At 37.2% G+C, this 17,831-nt stretch overlaps 1 protein-coding gene across 1 annotated transcript; it reads right to left on the reverse strand.

The window, feature by feature from the left end:
* Nucleotides 1-2,327: 2,327 nt before the first annotated feature.
* On the reverse strand, nt 2,328-15,422 carry LOC114469684 (E3 ubiquitin-protein ligase RBBP6-like). Its single transcript, XM_028457429.1, has 15 exons — nt 15,288-15,422; nt 14,001-14,549; nt 12,582-12,681; nt 12,009-12,048; nt 10,709-10,747; nt 10,512-10,600; nt 10,295-10,391; nt 10,069-10,202; nt 9,793-9,965; nt 8,456-8,559; nt 8,144-8,364; nt 7,596-7,916; nt 5,442-6,736; nt 5,261-5,343; nt 2,328-2,412 (listed from the first exon to the last, which is right to left on the reverse strand). Exons 2-13 carry the CDS (start codon nt 14,164-14,166, stop codon nt 6,019-6,021), a joined length of 2,202 nt encoding a protein of 733 aa, XP_028313230.1. The 5' UTR covers nt 14,167-14,549; nt 15,288-15,422; the 3' UTR covers nt 2,328-2,412; nt 5,261-5,343; nt 5,442-6,018.
* Between the last annotated feature and the right edge of the window lie 2,409 nt (nt 15,423-17,831).

Here is a 17,831-nt window from a genome sequence, read left to right on the forward strand (position 1 = left end):
ACTTATCACAGACACACCTTGTTCATATTGTGATTGCTTGTTATTTTTTTTTCATTTCTGGTTCACAAACAGTATGTAAAACAACATTTAAAGGTTAAATTTAATGTCAAATGTTTTGTAAAATGTTTGTGTTTTATATGTTGTTCTTTCAAAAGTAATAAAGTGGTGAAACATTCAAAAAACTAGTGAATTACCCTAATTGAACCATTACCTGTTAGAGGTAAGGAACACCATTGCACTAAATATTGATAGAATAGTTATTAATGGAGTTAGTAATTAAATATTTATAATGTTTGTTAGGATTTTTTATGTTTTGGACCTTTTTTGGATAATTAAACATGCATCGGATCAAATTGCTGTTCCTGACAAATGAACATAACAGGAGAGTTAAATGGACTTACAGTGTTTATTGCATGTGCTGGAGCAAACACTCTTCTGTCATGTGAGCAGTCAGTGATGTGTAGTGTGGCACTGCAGCATCATCTGCCACTTGACATCCTCACAGCAAAGTATCGAGGGAGGTGTGTGTAAAAGATGTTGGGGATAAATGTTGCTTTGCTTTTACATCCCTGGTGATAACAATGCTAATATTACTTCTTTGGCTCAACAGATGTGAGATTATGTCAGACACTGTTCTGGAGAGTAACCTCACCTCCTGACTGTGATCTTGTGGGGTTTCCTGAGGACAATGGCTTTTGTCATTAGCTTTGCTGATCTTTCTCCCATTGATTGTGTTGCTCTGTTGCATAATGCTTATGTTGCACAAATGCATCTCTTCCCTGATATCATTTCAGTTTATAGAATTAAATATGCTTTCCAATCATCACACTTCTGTTTTTTCATATCCTCATACATTAATACTGACAGTGACGATGACTGACCTAGATGCTATTTCAGGATGCTTTAATACAGTGGTTCACAAACTTTTTTTGTCCCTTTTGTCTCTTTGCAATTCTGTCAAATCATGTGTAGCTCCTTTTCATATCACAAGAACTCCTTCAAACTTTCATAATCTGTTTAATTTGTGTATCAGCTGGTTCTCCTAAACTCCAACACGTGACCTAACGCTTTATCTACAAATTTAAAATACTACGTGCATTAAATGAAATAAATTAAAAAAAATCAATGCAACTTTCATGATTACTTCATTAGTAAGTAAATATTGTCTTTTTTGTAGAATGCTATAGTCTCCTATCAGAAGTGTGATTAAACGGCCTCTCTTGCATAAATTAATTATGTTTCAATAAATTACAATAAAAACAATATTTTATTGAACAAGATTAGTGTTAGTTTGGGATTAATTTGACAAAAAAGCATAAAAAGGAAATAGGAACATTTTCCTATGATTTAAAAAAAATGGATTAATAAATGTTTGAGTACTAGTAGCCCCTTCAATGTGCTCCCGTACCCCTGGTTGGGAACCACAGCTTTAATTGGCATTTGGCTTAATCTTTATTTTAGTTTTTAATCAACATAATTCTAAACTTGTATTGTTAATCAGTAAAATTTACACCAGTGATTTAAAATCAATAAAGGTCATTCATGTTATACAGTAAAAATAAATATTTTAAGAAAGTAATGTTTGATTTACATATCTCAGTTAATTTTTAAGTTGTATTTCAATTAATTTGTGATCTAGCTATGGTTATTTATGTTTTTATTACAGGTGGTTTTTCAAAAATGGATGATTGTGAATGATAGTTTTTTGGTGTACTGTGTGTCTTCTGTGACCTGAATGTGTTCTGCTCTAAGGTCTGTAGTAGATTAGCTCCTTCTGTTGTTTTTAAATACAATTCTCTGCATGTTGTCTTGTTCAGTGGTGAGTGTGTACTATATAAACTATTTATATACTGTATGTACATTTTAATATGATACACTGTACTGTAAAAATGTTTCATTTAGATTTATGAAGAATCCTTCATGTACCTCATTATTGCAAACCAAAACACAAAAAACAATGGCATTCTGTTTCTAAAACAAAGCCCCTTCAAAATAAAAGCCACAATAAATATATTCTTATCCTGGAAGGTAAGTTAGTTTTCTATTGATTAATCTACACACACCTGTTTGATCAGACCAGGGGTTCTAATGACATTTTGCTACAGATCAAGGAAGCTAGTCTAGATCTGACCACACCTGCTAAGATGTTGCTCTGATTATTCCAACATTACTCCTTTATTATTCCTCCATTAGCATCTAATATTAGACTGAAATACAAGTTCCTTTCATTACACTGAGAAAACACCAAGAAAACACAAAATGTTAATAGCATCAGCTCAAAACATTTTTATTTGATTTTTAAAAAGAAGTGAGAGACTAGTGACTGGGCTGGATGAGGGCTGCTCTGCAGTGATGGAGGAAACATTGCCCTGATCTTTTTCCAAGTCTGGCTTTGTTTCTTCAGTTGATCTTCTATTTAAAAACAAAATGAAAAAGAACACACTTTAAGAAACATAAATAGTGTTTGAGTAAAGGACACCAAAATCAATTTAAAAGGAAATTTTACAAATATGAAATTACTTCCAAGTAATTCAATAATATATTGATAGGTTTACAGCTGAAAGACATAACACTGATGAAAAAAATTACAATTAGACAAGGATATCGAGTTGTCTCAATTTTAAATTCTATTCATAAAACCTTTATTGGCATGACAAACATCTTTACGTTGCAAAAAGCAAGTGTGACATTGAACAATGTACACACAATAAGACATTGAAGAAGCATAATTTACATAGCACAAAAATAATAAATGGTAAAATAGGAACTTTATTAAGTAACATTTATGTCTGACTTTCTTAAAGCTGCAGTATGTAGAATGTGGGGACGTTTCCCCCTCCCCTCTTTGTTTTGAATCCTTGTGAATGCGCACAACTGTGGAGCCCTTAGCAACTTTTCACTCAATAGAGACGAGTGACAAATGTAGCGACGTCATCTTGTGTTATTGAAGAGTTTTCTGATGTTTTAGTGACTCTGACATGAACGCACATGTCACTCTGTAGTTACTCAGAGCCGAGTGACAACCACCACCACTTGCGCATCCAGATTGTAAATAAATTGCATCTGTTTTCTCCACTTTTGATAAGCTTCTCTTAGGTTTACACGCAATGTATCCTGTCTGTTCTCACTCTTCCTCTGAAACCAGTACGTGGGGCAGACCCTGCACAGTAGTGTTGTGGTTGTCGAGACCGGTCTCAGTCTCGAGACCAAATTTTAAAGGTCTCGTCTCGGACTCTGAAGCATTTTGACTCAGTCTTGTCTCGGACTCGGCCTTGTCACAAGACCGTTCAAGACCAGCACTAATTCCTGCTATTTTTAAACTTTTTTATAATGTGATAACACGGAGAAGAACAGGATAAAACAATATTTTATTAATTCTTTAATCCACCTCGTATAATGACGCAACCTCCCTAATGTGACTGAGTGACGTGTGTGACACACTCGTGTGTGTGTGTGTGTGTGTGTGTGTGTGTCTGGCTACGGTTTCTGTTTGGACCGCGGAGCAGAAGGAGATATGAACCAATCACCGGTAAAAATCCCAGTAAAACTCCAGAAAACAATCACCAGTAATAAATATTATCTCTCTGGTAAAGACAGTAGCTCTAACAACTGGTAAAAATGATAAACTGCTGATTTTACAGCCTGTGAATGCAGTACGGGGATGCATTTACTCCTCCTCTGGGTCCTAGTGCCAGCCGGCTGGTGAAGCATGTTCCGTTTACGGAGGTCCGTGTGTGTTTAATAAGTCCGTGTGTGTTTAATAAGTCTGTGTGTGTTTAATAGGTCCGTGTGTGTTTAATAGGTCTGTGTGTGTTTAATAAGTCTGTGTGTGTTTAATAGGTCCGTGTGTGTTTAATAAGTCTGTGTGTGTTTAATAAGTCTGTGTGTGTTTAGTAGGTCCGTGTGTGTTTAATAAGTCTGTGTGTGTTTAATAGGTCCGTGTGTGTTTAATAAGTCTGTGTGTTTAGTAGGTCCGTGTGTGTTTAGTAGGTCCGTGTGTGTTTAGTAGGTCCGTGTGTGTTTAGTAGGTCCGTGTGTGTTTAATAAGTCTGTGTGTGTTTAATAAGTCCGTGTGTGTTTAATAAGTCCGTGTGTGTTTAATAAGTCTGTGTGTGTTTAATAAGTCCGTGTGTGTCAGCATGTTTATGCCTCTGTCCATCCACTCTTTTCATTATATCCATGTCTTTTAAGGCTTTTATTACATAGTATCAGCTGTTGTCCGGGCCGCCGCCATCTTGGATTATGTCGTCACCAGTGCGTCATCACCACAAGTTGCACATGCCAGAATGACTCAAAAAACTGTAAAGAGGTCTTATATTAGTCTATTTTCTTTTTAAAGTGGTGTTTTTTGTGGCTTTAGACTCCAATTACATTTATGTATATAATATCTTTCCTACAGTATAAACAGGTTCACAATATAACTATTTTTTATAGCTTCTGTTTCCACTGTATCCAGAATAATTCACTTTCACAGTTACAGCTGGAAACCTTCGTTAATTGAATATCCTAGTTACATTACAGCAACCAAATTAAACTATATCAATAAGTGAATTAATAAAAATAACCTGTGTAAAGGCTTTTTCAAACTAAAAAATTATCTTGTGAACTCTGTGACCTGTTGACCTGCACAACTCAAAGAATCAGAATCAAGAATCATTATTACTTGGTAGAAATGTTTGTAAACACTTGCTGTACATTCAGCTGACATAAAAATCTTGTTTTCAAATATGTAGAATAATTGTGAATTTATCAGTAGCAGTTTTAATATTTTAGTTAATTTTTTGCAGGCATCTTTTTTGTCCGTCAAATGTATTTAAAAGAAACTAAAATTAAAGAGAGAATGTTATTTAACTGTTGAACCTTGTCATAATTTTATTTATTTATAGATTTTTTTAAATTGAAAAAAATAATGTTTATGGTCTTGGTCTTGACTCGGCTCCTGAAAGTCTTGGTCTTGTCTTGGTACATTCTGGTCTCGGGCAAGTCTTGGTCTCGGATAGTGTGGTCTTGAACACAACACTACTGCACAATCACGGGGATTCGCGAGGATGCAAATCAGTCCTTTCCTCCTGAGTACGTTTGTGCTTCTAGACTGTTGCTTCTCCACATTGATCTGACTTTTTCCTTTTGCTTTGCATTGTAACCATTGCGCCTAATGCCAGGATGGAGACTTCTCCTGCTGGAACGTCCACCATTTTACCTTTACTACGGAGGACGTGAGCGTTCATAGACTTTTTTTTTTTTTTTTAATTTTACTTACTTTACAAGACAATCTTTGATGTTGACTCAGTGCTGCCTCTTCCTCACAGATCTGTTTAACTTAATTCTCCTCAGAGGTTTTACCTGCAAGTAGAAACAAAAAAAGATAAGAGTGTCATGACAACTATGTAGCATAACATTTAGTTGAGAAATGTGGCAAAAGTTACAGATTAGAGTCTTACTTCAATGTTCATAAGAGCTTCAATAGGAATATGATTAGGATCACTCCAGGCCTGTCAGAAGGTGGGACTCTGTGGAAGTGAGGGTGATGAGGGGCTTGTTAGTGGGAGTTTGCTTCACTTTCCATCACAGGGCCATCAACTCTCCTCAGCTTTCCCGGAGGTGGTCCGTGCGAAGTCCGACATTCTTCTCCAATCCTCCTTCGGCTTTCAGCTGGGGATGGAGGATGGTGAACAAGTTGGAGGCCATGTTGGTTGGAGGGAGGCAGTGAATGAAAAACACCATCCTGTGGATAGTCTCTTCTGACCCTCGTGTCTTGTCCAGTGTGAGACCCATCATGAAGTGGGGAGTGTGGTGGATGGAGGCTGTGGGCGGCCAGTGGAGGGGTTTTCACTAGTGAATGTCTTGCACTAGAACTACTATTCTTTTCTTTTCTGGGTGTGGTTGAATTGGGGGCATCTTCTGATATGTGTTTATTAGGCTTTAAAGATTTTGTAGCAGCTGCAGAAGATGAAGACGACTCTTTTTTGGTATTGAATATTTCTCCAGTTCTTATCCTAATTTTATCATTCTTTAACTTTAAACCTTGGCGTTGGTCTTTCCTTTGGAGGATTTCTCTTTCTTTGCTTTGTCAGGCTGAGCTTTTGACTGCTGTAATGATTCTGATTCATCGGCCTTTCTCTTTTTCAACATCTTGGTTTGTAGGTTTTTGTTGCTGGACTTGGTAGTAGATGAGAAAGAGGATGGGGGAGGAGGGGGCACAGCTCTTCTGTCTGTTTTGTCTCCTCTGTCTCCTCTGTCATCTCTTCGTCGTTCTCTCTCATGAACTGAATCATTTCTGGGTAAAGATGTCCTTTGATCTCTTTCCTTATCTCTACTGCTGTGACCCTTGTGATGCATTGAGGGCTGTTGATTGTCATCATTTTTGAAGTACTTGCAGTCTGCGTAGTCCTTCTCCCACCGTCGATACCTTTCTCTGTCCCAGCGGTCTTGGCTTTCAGGACTCTGACCTTTTAGTTCATACGGTGGCAGTTCTCGGGGAGGTGGCTTTCGTCCACCAGGGCTGTGAGCCCTGTAGCCAACAGGTGAGCGAGAACGTGATCTAGATCTATAGGATCCCCGATTGGAGAAGGGGGACTGCGGGAACCCAGAGCGCTGGTAGGCATAAGACCTTGAACGAAATATTGTCCGTGAGCGTCCATAACTGCGCCCATTGCGTCTGGAAAATGGGGAACGTGAGTAAGACCGACCGTCTTTGTGGAAGCCTTTTGTGACCTCATCAAGTTTGGAGGTAGCTCTAAAAAAAAAAAAAAAGAAAGAAAAGGAATGGATCAACTATTTTATATGCATTGAACATTTACATTTTGCATTAGTGAATTGAGTCAGAACCAGCAGTTAAAGCATTTTATACAGAATATACCAACTTGGGATGGCCCTACCACTTTAATAAATCACCAAAACTAGCATTTTTGACCAATCACTGTCTGAATCCTCAACTACACCACTTCGTAGGTTATCATCTTTCATTCCTGCTGTTTTGCAACATTTACTGAGAAATATTACAGTGAGAGAACAGAAAAGCCACTTTGCACAGGGTCAAATATTTGAGTGAGCAGGACGTTCATCAGTGTGAATTCTAGATCTTTAGCCGTGCAGTTAGAAACCACATCCACTAAAACTACTGTTAACCTCATTTTCACATTACCCTAGAAATGACCCACAGAGAGAAAGGACATCTTTTTTTTGTGTAAAAGAACAAATAATCAACTTTTAGTCTTGAGACTTTGATATTTGTGTTGTTAGCACAATTTTACTGTTTCTGAGCTAGATCTGGGAGATATGTTCTGAAGAGAGCGTTATTTAGCACTATTTGTTCACAACAATGTGCTAAGCAGAATTACACATGAATGAGCAACCATTTATGATGAGCTAAAGTAGAAGAATGTTTAAAATGCAGGTAAATAATATATATTTTTAAATGTCTAAACGTTTGTTTTTAATGGTTTGTTTTGCAACAAGACAACAGGAACAAAGCTTTTGAAGTGAATAAAAAGGCTAAAACTGTTTTTCTGCAAAGCAACTGCAACTTGAGGTATGATTCTGCTCCTAACATTCAGTGGACTGTCTGAGGCTTCCAAAACTAACAGGTTACTCACTTTTCCATCCGGTGATGTCTCGGTTTGTACAAATCCTCCTTTGAACTGGAAGGCTGAGGGAGGGGTGGTGGAAGACAGACAAGTGGGGGCTGGAAACCAGGGGCCCACCATGGAGGATTAAACACTGGGTGTCCAGAAGCATAGACGGGCTGAGGCTGGTAACTAATTATGGGTGGTGGGATGAGGCCAGGGCCTGAGGAGTATGGTGGGAGGTATGGTTGTGGTGGGGGTCCGTAGAGGGCTGGGGAAGGGTACAGAGGAGGAACGGGTGCAGGAGGTTCCACTGGTTGGAGGTGACTGGAGAGATGCTCTTCTCTGTTCCTGTACATGCATGCAAAAAAAAGTAAAATCATCCACTCACTGTTTAGCTTTGCTCACATCTAAATACTAATATATTGGCTTTTCAAAGTAAAATGTTTTTTATGCCTAAGCTAAAATTTGCTAGTGTCAAACATCTATTAAACATTGTTAATGTTTCTGAAAGTAGAGAACAAGTGATTTCTGACTAAATGCTTTACAAACATTACAGTTAATGTACAGTGACTGACCTGCAGCTTTGAGCTGGAGAACTGGTAGTTGTTACGGTGATGGGTGGTGTGGATGTAGCTGCTTTGGCTGTAGAAGTCAGTGGGATGTTGACCTTCAGTGGATCCAGTTGTCTTGAATGTAGCCTTGATAGCTGTGGTGGTGGTGGAGGCAGAGCTGGGTGGTGCACCTGTGCACGACTGTGCACTGCGTATGTCGTCCCATTTTTATAGTTGTTCACAACCTGCATGAATCATCACAGAAGCATTTTATTATATTGAACACTGCAAAGTCAAGTAAATAACAATATGGTAGTGTGTGCGTCTCAGGTTTACCTGTCGTAGGAACTTATTGGCAATGAGATTATCAGGTGAAACATCAGACTGTTTACATGTGAAACAGACGTGATCCTCCGAGTCCAACAGGGCAGTTCGGATACCTTGAGACAAAACACTCAAAATCAACTTATGCGTTAAAGGAGACACATCATGCTTTTAAATCCTTCCTTTTTACATATAAATCATACAGTTGTGGTCTATATAAAGCAGAACTGCAATGCTTGGGTCTGAATTCCTCATTGTTATAGCTCCACAGGCCCCTTTTCTGCCACTTTTCTGACGTGCTTCTGAGAGTAACTCGTTTTGGTGCTGTCTCATTAAATGCAAATGAGACACTTCATACCCCGCCCCCTCTCCAGGTTGCAGAGGTGACACTCGGTTCAACTCCACCCTGTTTGGCCATTTTTGTAGTTTGATAGAAGAGATACATTTGTCTAGCGGTGCAGAAAATGTTTATTCACACGTTATTTACAAAATGTCAACAAAATGAAATGACTAATGAAAACTTTAGACTTAAATCAAATCACGTAGGCCATATCATCAAGGATCTAAAACGAGCACACAGCGCTAACATATGAAGACGGTGCAACTGCTAATGCTAACAAAACAATGACAGGGACGTCTTATCACACTTTTTAGCGTTATTTACAGCTTACCGAAGTGCTCTGTTCGTCGTCTCCAAAGATAGAAGGAACTGACCCCTCAATCAGACAGAGTCTTTCGGCAAATCCTTTATACTGGAGTAGCAGTCATCCTTGAAGTGCTTCACGCACACAAAAATGACCTTACCCACAGATGTGGGTACATTTCCGTGAAAAATAAAACTCAATCAGGCACTTCGAAAAGGTTCTGATGCTGGGAGACGGTGTAATGAAGTGTGTGGATTACTACATCCAACAACCGAACATTTTGACTTATCCTCTCGTAACTGCGGCATCCTTGAGCTTGGACTACAAAATTAAAACGATAAATAAAAATGGCGGATTGCTCGAAGTGTTGGGCCTGGAGTCGATGTCCTAATTTGGTAGTTCCGCTGCAAATACTGTGACGTTATTGTTCAAACAACGTAATAGAGAATAGAAAAATCGAAAACAGATTGAAAAATATGACCAAAACAGAATATAAAGATATCAACGGAGCACCTGAAGAGACTAATTTGAACTTTTCTGTACTTCTGAGCACTCTAAATATACAATAAAATGCATTTAAGGGCTAAAAAAATGGATTTAGCATGGTATGTCTCCTTTAACACTATAACATGTTCACACATTATCTCGCTCAAGGGTCAACTATGGAAATGTTATACAGTTGGTGAGAGGCAGCTTTTTACTCACATTCATCACAATAACTGTTTCCACAGCAGGGTATCAATACAGCATCTATCATGAGTTTGGTGCAGATTGGACATAAAAGGTTGTCTGGAATTGGATCAATCTCCACTTCAGATGACGACTGCTCATGTGGGACAAACGGGGGGTGCTCCTTTTTGCCTTTGGCATATGCTTCACTGTAAAAACATTTCATTATTTTAGCAACAAACATTTACGTAAGTGAAATAAACATGGTGCCATTATATTCATTATTTCTGAAGGCTTCTGTTAAAAACCTACGCATCGATAGCAGGTATTACATATTCCCCAGTCACGGTCAGCATGGCTCCTTTGGTGCCTGGCTCTGCTTTCACCATGAAGCTCTGAGGGACGCCCTTGCTAGTTTTCACTCGTGTAAGTTTCTTGTTCTGTGTCTGGGAATCATGAGGAAAATAAATAAATCATTTATTTCCCCTATAAAAGATAAAAGTTTTTCAAAAAGCACTGAAAAAATTATGATAGTTACCTGCTGGAAAGTGCAATTGTGGATGTAATGACCAGCCTTTCCACAGCGATGGCAGGTATAGTTAGCAGGTGGAGGTCCGATGGTCTTCTTGGAATAACTGGACAGAGTTGAGTTCAATTATTATCAGCATATGTTATTGTGAAGTACAATTCTGTGTGCTTACAATATGGTCACAAGATTTTAAGGCCTGCTGATGAAAAATAGGTAAATTACTAACTGTATAGGGTCATATTCATAAGATGACTGATACATCATGGCTTGAATTTTGTCCTCTTCCGATGCATTAGCATCAACCAGATTGGCAGTCTACAAAGAAAGGAAATATCCAAAAATCAGAGAGACCAGGATAAGCCCAGAAATTCAAAGACACTTCACAGTTGTGATGCAGAAAGATGTGAACACGTTAAACAGTACCTTGGTTAATTGGGCGAGAGACATAGGAGAAGAATCCATCTGCAGGAGAATCAGAATACATATATTAATGTCATTAATGTTTCTAGCAGACATTGTTGGACAGGCATTTCCCCTCCACATCTGTGTCCAGTCCAACTCTTTTTGTCTTTGCAAAAACTTTAAGGATATTCTGCAGAGTAGTCCATTTTAACACGGCACATTGAAGCAAGTAATTTAGTATATATTAGTATTAGTATATAGTATATATTTACCAATTGTTTTGTCTTGACAGATTCTTTAAAATAATAATATAAAAAAAGATTACACGTGTACAGTGTTTAACAAATATTAGTCCAACTGTCAAAAAAGAGAAAGAATTGGCTTCAAGTGGACTTTGATTGCACTTTCAATGTTTTACTGTTTGGAATGGAATATTTCAAATGATGTCTGGTTTTGTTGTTTTATATTGTTCAGGAATCCAAGTACCAGTACATAATTTAAACATCAAATAAATCTATTTTAGTCGTGCTTACAACAGGAGGAATTTTTTGAGAACAAAAGATTTTAACATAAAAAAAAATATCTATAAATTCCATAAATCTTGGTCCACCAAAGATGATTTTGAGAGAGATTGAAATTGAGAGATTTAACAATACTTGACCTCTTTAGATGATATAAAGGGACAATGAGTTTAACACACTGCTTTAAATTTTATTTTATTTTTTTTGCAAAATACCACACTTTAAAATTGATGTCAACTAATATATTTGCCTGTTATACATTGTGTCCCATCACAACCAATAGCAGACATGGTAAAACAATCAATATATTTCATCATATATTAAAATCATTAGATTAACACAATTATCACAATTAATTACAGCCAAGATGTACAGTATGTTGTCAGAGCATTAAAAATATTTTCACAGACAATATGACATCAGAAAAAACATTCCATTTACACTCTTGAAATACATTTGTTTGGCCTGAAGCAGGCTACAAACCTTTCAATATGAATTACAACCATCAACAGTTAAAAGGTTTTTCAACATTTCAACATATAAACAAAGGAGGTGTGTTTTTATTTTATTCCCATGTCATTCAACCAAAAATGTATTGAACCATAAAGAAAGTGAACCAACCTAGAATAGCATTTAGTCAACAACACACAGAACCTGGACACTAAACAAACCAAAAATATCAAACTTGATGTGTGTTAACAGGATGTTCTGTAAAATTGCCCAAGAAGCAAGAAAGAGGATGAGATAATAGAATGGATGAGGTGAGACAAAATTATTGTTTTGGAGATTGTTTTACTTACGGGTCTGAATGATTCCATCACAGCTGTTTCAGAACGATCTCTGCAGAAACAAAAGAACACATCGATGCAATCAGACAACTTCATGGTTCTACACTAATTACTGATAGCATGTTCTTGAATTTGTGGTCATTTCTGAAACATTGAAATGTGATTTGTGGGAAATGTATCATTATTTTGTATGAAAGACTTCAGGTTTTTTTTTTTTTTTTTTTAAAAATGTGTGCACTAGACAAAGAACAACCTAAAAATGATATGACGTAGAACAGCTGATTCAGTTCTTCTTTCTTACATTTTCGTTTATCTAACACAATATGAATGACTTAACCTTCTGAAATGGAAATAGCAACTGTATAAAACACAAACTAAGCCTTCAAAAGTCTACAAAACTCAAAAGTGTAAACTGACACGTAATTTACAAACTAAAACAAAACTGGGGACATTTTAAAAAGAGAATGTCAGAGGTTATAAACCTGTCATGTTGGGAGCAGCATATTTTTTTTTTTAAATCATAAGAAATGTGTGTGAACAGAAATTTCTCGATTTAATCTTTTGATGTACAAATAGTATACGTACACAATGAACGTCTTGCCAGCTGGTATCACTCCACCGATCGGCGCACGACGGACGATGACAGATGAGTGTCTTGGGATATGAACTTCATCATCTAAGTATTCTGTAAAAAGGAAAACATTACAAAATATTTAGCCTTGACATTTCTCAATATTTAGAAAGTAGTGTTTTCTTTGTGAGTAAACAGAAACCCATATTAAATAATGGGAGTCCCCTATGCTACTTTCAATCAATAAACAGCAAGATCATAACTGTGTCTTCTTAACCACTCTGTGATCTTTATTTGTAAAGACATCATTTTCTAAACAAAGCTAATGATATTTTACCAGTTTAGGAAGCTTATTAAAATAATTACACTGCATATTTACACAGTAAAAAATGCTGAAAACACAGATGATGCTACAATCAGAAGAGATTTAACAATACTTGACCTCTTTAGATGATATAAAGGGACAATGAGTTTGACACTGCTTGAAATGGTTCGACTGAACTATTGTGTAACAAAAAGTGTTTTTAATTAAATTCCTGTGATTTCTATTTAGGGGTGAGGGGGACAATTATATGATCAATGATTTGTGGAGTAAAGAAATATTTTTTATGAAACGACAACCCAGATGTAGCAATATTTATCAAATGCCAGGTAGAATTTTGAAATAGTCCAATAGTTAGTGATGGGACGTTCCGTATCGAGTATTCCATGTGGTGTGTGCATCAAGGCTCATATCGATGCCATATACCGTGACGTGCAAAGACTCGCCACTAGTCAGACTCCATCCTACTCATTTTTTTTGAATGTGTAAATGTTTTATTGAAAATTGAAATCTTACTTTGTGTTTTTAACTTGTTTTGTGACATTCCTTTTATTTTATGTGTTGTTTTTGTTTACAGATGTTCAAAAATATATCAATCAAGTGTCTGTTGTGTGTCAGGGAGTTGGGGTGACAAAATGTTTCACAATCACTTTCACTGTCTATACTCCACCTTTAAAAAATATTTCTATTTTCCATAATGCCAGCATTTTTCATTCAAACAATACTTTTCATAAACAGATATTTCTTTATTTTGCTGACATTTTTATTTCACTTTTTTTTTTTTTTTTTTGCAAAATACCACAATTGATGTAACTGATTTATTTGCCTGTTATACATTGTGTCCCATCACTACCAAAAGCAGACATGCAATATATGGTAAAACAATCAATGTGTAGTCAGATTATATTTCATCATATATTAAAATCTTTTGATTAAAAAACAAACGTAATTTCAGTTTAGAGCCTACATACTAATGTGTAAAGATGAAATTGTTAAGCCATTGCTTTAATTTTTCATATTAATTTCAAGATATTTCTGAAATTAAATCTGACGCACATTCCAAGATAAAAAACAAACAAAGCATTGCATAGCAAGGGTTAAGGTTACGTACCTTCTAGAGTCTGTGCATCTGTGATCTGTAGGTCACAGTGTCTGGACTTCAGACGTTCCTTAGTCATGATCTGTGTCTTTAACTCAGTGAGAGTGATGTGCAACCCACTGAAAGTGACAGTTTTATATTCCAGTTTGGAAGAAAACTTATAGTGAATAAACGACATTTTTACGCGTCAACCTGAATATTAAAACAGTTTCAACACTGACCACAAGGGCCAAATCTGATCACTTTAATTAGAAAAAACAAAGTCCTTATATGTTTGCTGAATACAAAGCGGACAATGGAGTCCTTGTGTGGTTCAGATAAAAATAACCGTAGAGACAGGCCAGACCACCAGTGAGTGGTACCGCGTACTCCTTCAGTCCGTCTGCAAACAAACAAACAGAACACAAAGGACAAATCTGATCACTTTAATTACAAACAAAATCCTTATAAATTTGCTGAATACAAAGCGGGCAATGGAGTCCTTGGTTTGATTCAGATAAAAAGAACCGTAGAGACAGGCCAGACCACCAGTGAGTGGTACCGCGTACTCCTTCAGTCCGTCTGCAAACAAACACAGAACACACCAGTGTCAGAACATCCAGGAAAGTGCGTAAATCTCGATAATGTACAAGCTGTACACAATCAATGGTCCGTAGTGTAGTGTCCGTGACGGAGAGCCCAGACCGCCGTCCTGTGGTAGTGAACAGCGGCTCCGGCCTTCCGTGACACTTAGTCCCACAGACAGCGACTATAGTTCGGATAATGAACCACAAAACGTCAACAGAGCTATTTCAAACGTCTACAGAGTCCGTGACCACCATTAGACACCGAAAACTAAAGCAAAAGTTAGTAAACTACACCTGGAGGTTAGCGTGCAGACCTAACAATGCTAAGCTAACGGCGTTAGCCAGGTAACCGTTAAATGTACCACACAATCCACAAGTCACGTTATGGAGTACGAATCCTCTTAAATGCACAATTATGAACATCCAGGACAAAATAGAAGCTATATTTCCAATTGAATCTTCAGTTTTAATCCGTAAATGCCACCTTGATAATCCGGAACGTTAAACCTCGCTCTCCGAATGTGAGCAAAGCTTTACAAAAATCACTGACAAGACATTAACCTCAGGAGAAAGTGGGGTCGTCAAATGATTAATTTGCACTATAGTTCACTTCGTAATATCACAAAATTAGTCGTTAAAGTTTACAATATTACAAACAAGCAGTATTTACTAACTTTATTAATTAATTTCACGGAGTTAGTCGTTAAAGTTTACAATATTACAAGAAACTCACCTTAGTCAGGAAATGAGGACACTTGTCTATATTTGTGTGTTTGCGGGATATTAAATTGTTTGCTGTCTGTTTAGTTTATTAGCACAAACTCAGTCGTTCTTGAGAGACTTCCAAGCAGTAACTGACAAAATGCTAGATTCAAACGCTGCTGCTGTCGTTTAAATTTGCGTTGTCATGACTCCGACTGGAACAACGCGTCAACGTAAACGATGACGTCATTGCAAAAAGTACATTGACTCCCCAGCTAAAGGTCTCATACATAACTTTTGTGCCTCATTAAAATATGCCTGTGTTAGATATATTAATAAGAATATTAATGTGCTTGTGTTATATATTATGTATATTAACGTGCATTGATATGACTGAATATATTCCAAAAATCAACTACAAGCAACAAAAAAAATTGCAGGATTTTATTAAATATTTGAGAATTATTTTAACAATATGAGATTAAAAATGCTGCCATTATATGATATTAGCATGGGGAAACTGTGAACCCTGTGTCATTGAATTAATGTATTTGGAGGTGAGATACCCACAAGAGAATTATTTGGTAATTTACAAAATGATTCATGTTTTCTCTGCAGTCCTGCAAGCCAAATTAGATGCTCAAATCCAGTGATTCTGAACTGGTGGGTCGGGACGGAAAAGTGGGTTGTGGACCTGTATACTGGGTGGGTTACGGACAGCCGGTCAAAAATAAATAAATACTTAATGTCTCTCATGTTAGGCTTGTATTTTATTTTTGAAATAATCTTTTGTTTTGACAGGCATGCTGTGAAATGCATGTTGTACAGGAGTATATATAGATTTATGTTTTTTAAAAAAAGCTTATACATGTGTTTTGAACAGCTATTTTTAAGAAAACTAAATTTGGATGGTTGAATTCTAAAAAAAAAAAAAAAGTGAGTCGTGATTTAATAACTGTGGCAAAATGTGGGTCCCAGAGTGAGACCATTTGAGACCCCGACCAGCTGAATATGGGCCACTGACCTTGAAACAAGTGCTTTCCAGCATTTGCACAATAGAAAATGTATTGAATGAAAATGTATTTTAACAAAGTAATGTAGAACAAAACAAAGTAAATTTAACATTTATTTTCTATAGGTAATTTCTTTTTTCTTTTTAATCCAACCAATTATTCTTCAGGAGGACGAGGTTCTGTTCCTCTTGGCTGAACATCACCAGATGATGGCGTGGGAAACTTTTAGAGGTCACGTGTTACCGTAAGGCTGTGCAGCTCCATAAAAAATGGTTGGAGCTGCCTGCAAGTGTATCAGCTGCTTATTGTGCACTTTTTGCTGCACAGTGGTCCTTTCCACCTCTGGGATATTGCTGACATATACAAACAAAACTAATAAAATAAATGTTCTTTTATTGACCTAAACTAATGGGTGTGTTTTTCTACCTGGGTTACACATGCATCCCTCATTCACATCTCAATTTAACAAAGGAATTTACACACAAAACATTGCCTTTCAATATCCTAGTAGATCTAACCCAGAGGCCAAGCTCTATTTAATTGAAAAGATGACCACATTCTCTGCTTTCAATTTTTTTTTTTATTAATGAACCTTTTTTTTTTTGTGAAACATTTGAACATCTTTTTCAAAATAAAAGTGAATTATGGGTTAAGGTTTTGTTTATTCAGACAAGGTTTTAGAGGAAGTTTTATCTCCTGACATGCTTCGACTGTCAACTGCCAGTCTTCCTCAGAGGTGATTGCTCTGATGTATTCCCATGAGTTCTCATAAGGAAAGCATCAAAGCATCTTCTGATCACTTTCATGTGTCCTGAGTTCTTGCTGGGCTTGGCCAACCTGAGAGTTCTCCCAGCCTGGCCACGCCTCCTGTCACCTGATGGTTTTTGGAGAAGAGAGTCCCGTGTGGGAGAGTAAGAACGTTCCCCTCATCCCTGTTGATGTTAAAGCTCAATTATTTTTGCATTGTCCCAATACATTACGTGATTTTCTGTTCTGCAGTGGTCTGATATTGCAGACTTGAGATTTTCCCGTTCTTGTGAGAAACAGAAAATCACATCATGGATTGGGACAATGAAAACATAATTGTGACAAAAGGAAATAAACACTGCATCAGGGAGGCCATCAGGAAGCGAAGCTTTAACATGAACAGGGAAGAGGGAACATTGTGTAACGGGGCGTGGCCAGCCTGACAGAACTCTCAGATTGCCCACGCCCAGAAATAACTCATGAGGACACATGAAAACCATCAGAATATGCTTTACTTGTGAGAGAACTCATAGGGATACATCAAAGCAATCACCTCTGAGGAAGACTGGCAGTTGACAGTCGAAACGTGTCAGGAGATAAAATTTCCTGAAACTTGTTTGAATAAAGGAAACCTAAACATACAACAATTACTAAAAGTCAATTGTCCAGAAAAGAAATATATAGAAACACTGCTCTCACTGCTCAGGAGTGTTTTGTGGCGTCAGCGTCCTGGATGCCCTTCGTCCTCCTCCGTCTCTGGCTCACATGAACCACTGTGACAGTGCCCTCTCTGTTTTCTGCTGAGTCGCCTGTGC

This window comes from Gouania willdenowi, chromosome 1, assembly GCF_900634775.1.
Source record: "Gouania willdenowi chromosome 1, fGouWil2.1, whole genome shotgun sequence".
In the NCBI taxonomy this organism is placed as follows: Eukaryota; Metazoa; Chordata; class Actinopteri; order Blenniiformes; family Gobiesocidae; genus Gouania; species Gouania willdenowi.

Bases quoted from the DNA above. Each gene is read 5' to 3' on its own strand.
- LOC114469684 (XM_028457429.1), bottom strand. From the start codon at position 14,166: ATGTCGTTTATTCACTATAAGTTTTCTTCCAAACTGGAATATAAAACT. The intron at 12,049-12,581 runs GTACGTATACTA...TTGTTTCTGCAG, and splicing joins GCTGGCAAGACGTTCATTGT to AGATCGTTCTGAAACAGCTG. The intron at 8,365-8,455 runs GTAAACCTGAGA...TGATTCATGCAG, and splicing joins CCAATAAGTTCCTACGACAG to GTTGTGAACAACTATAAAAA.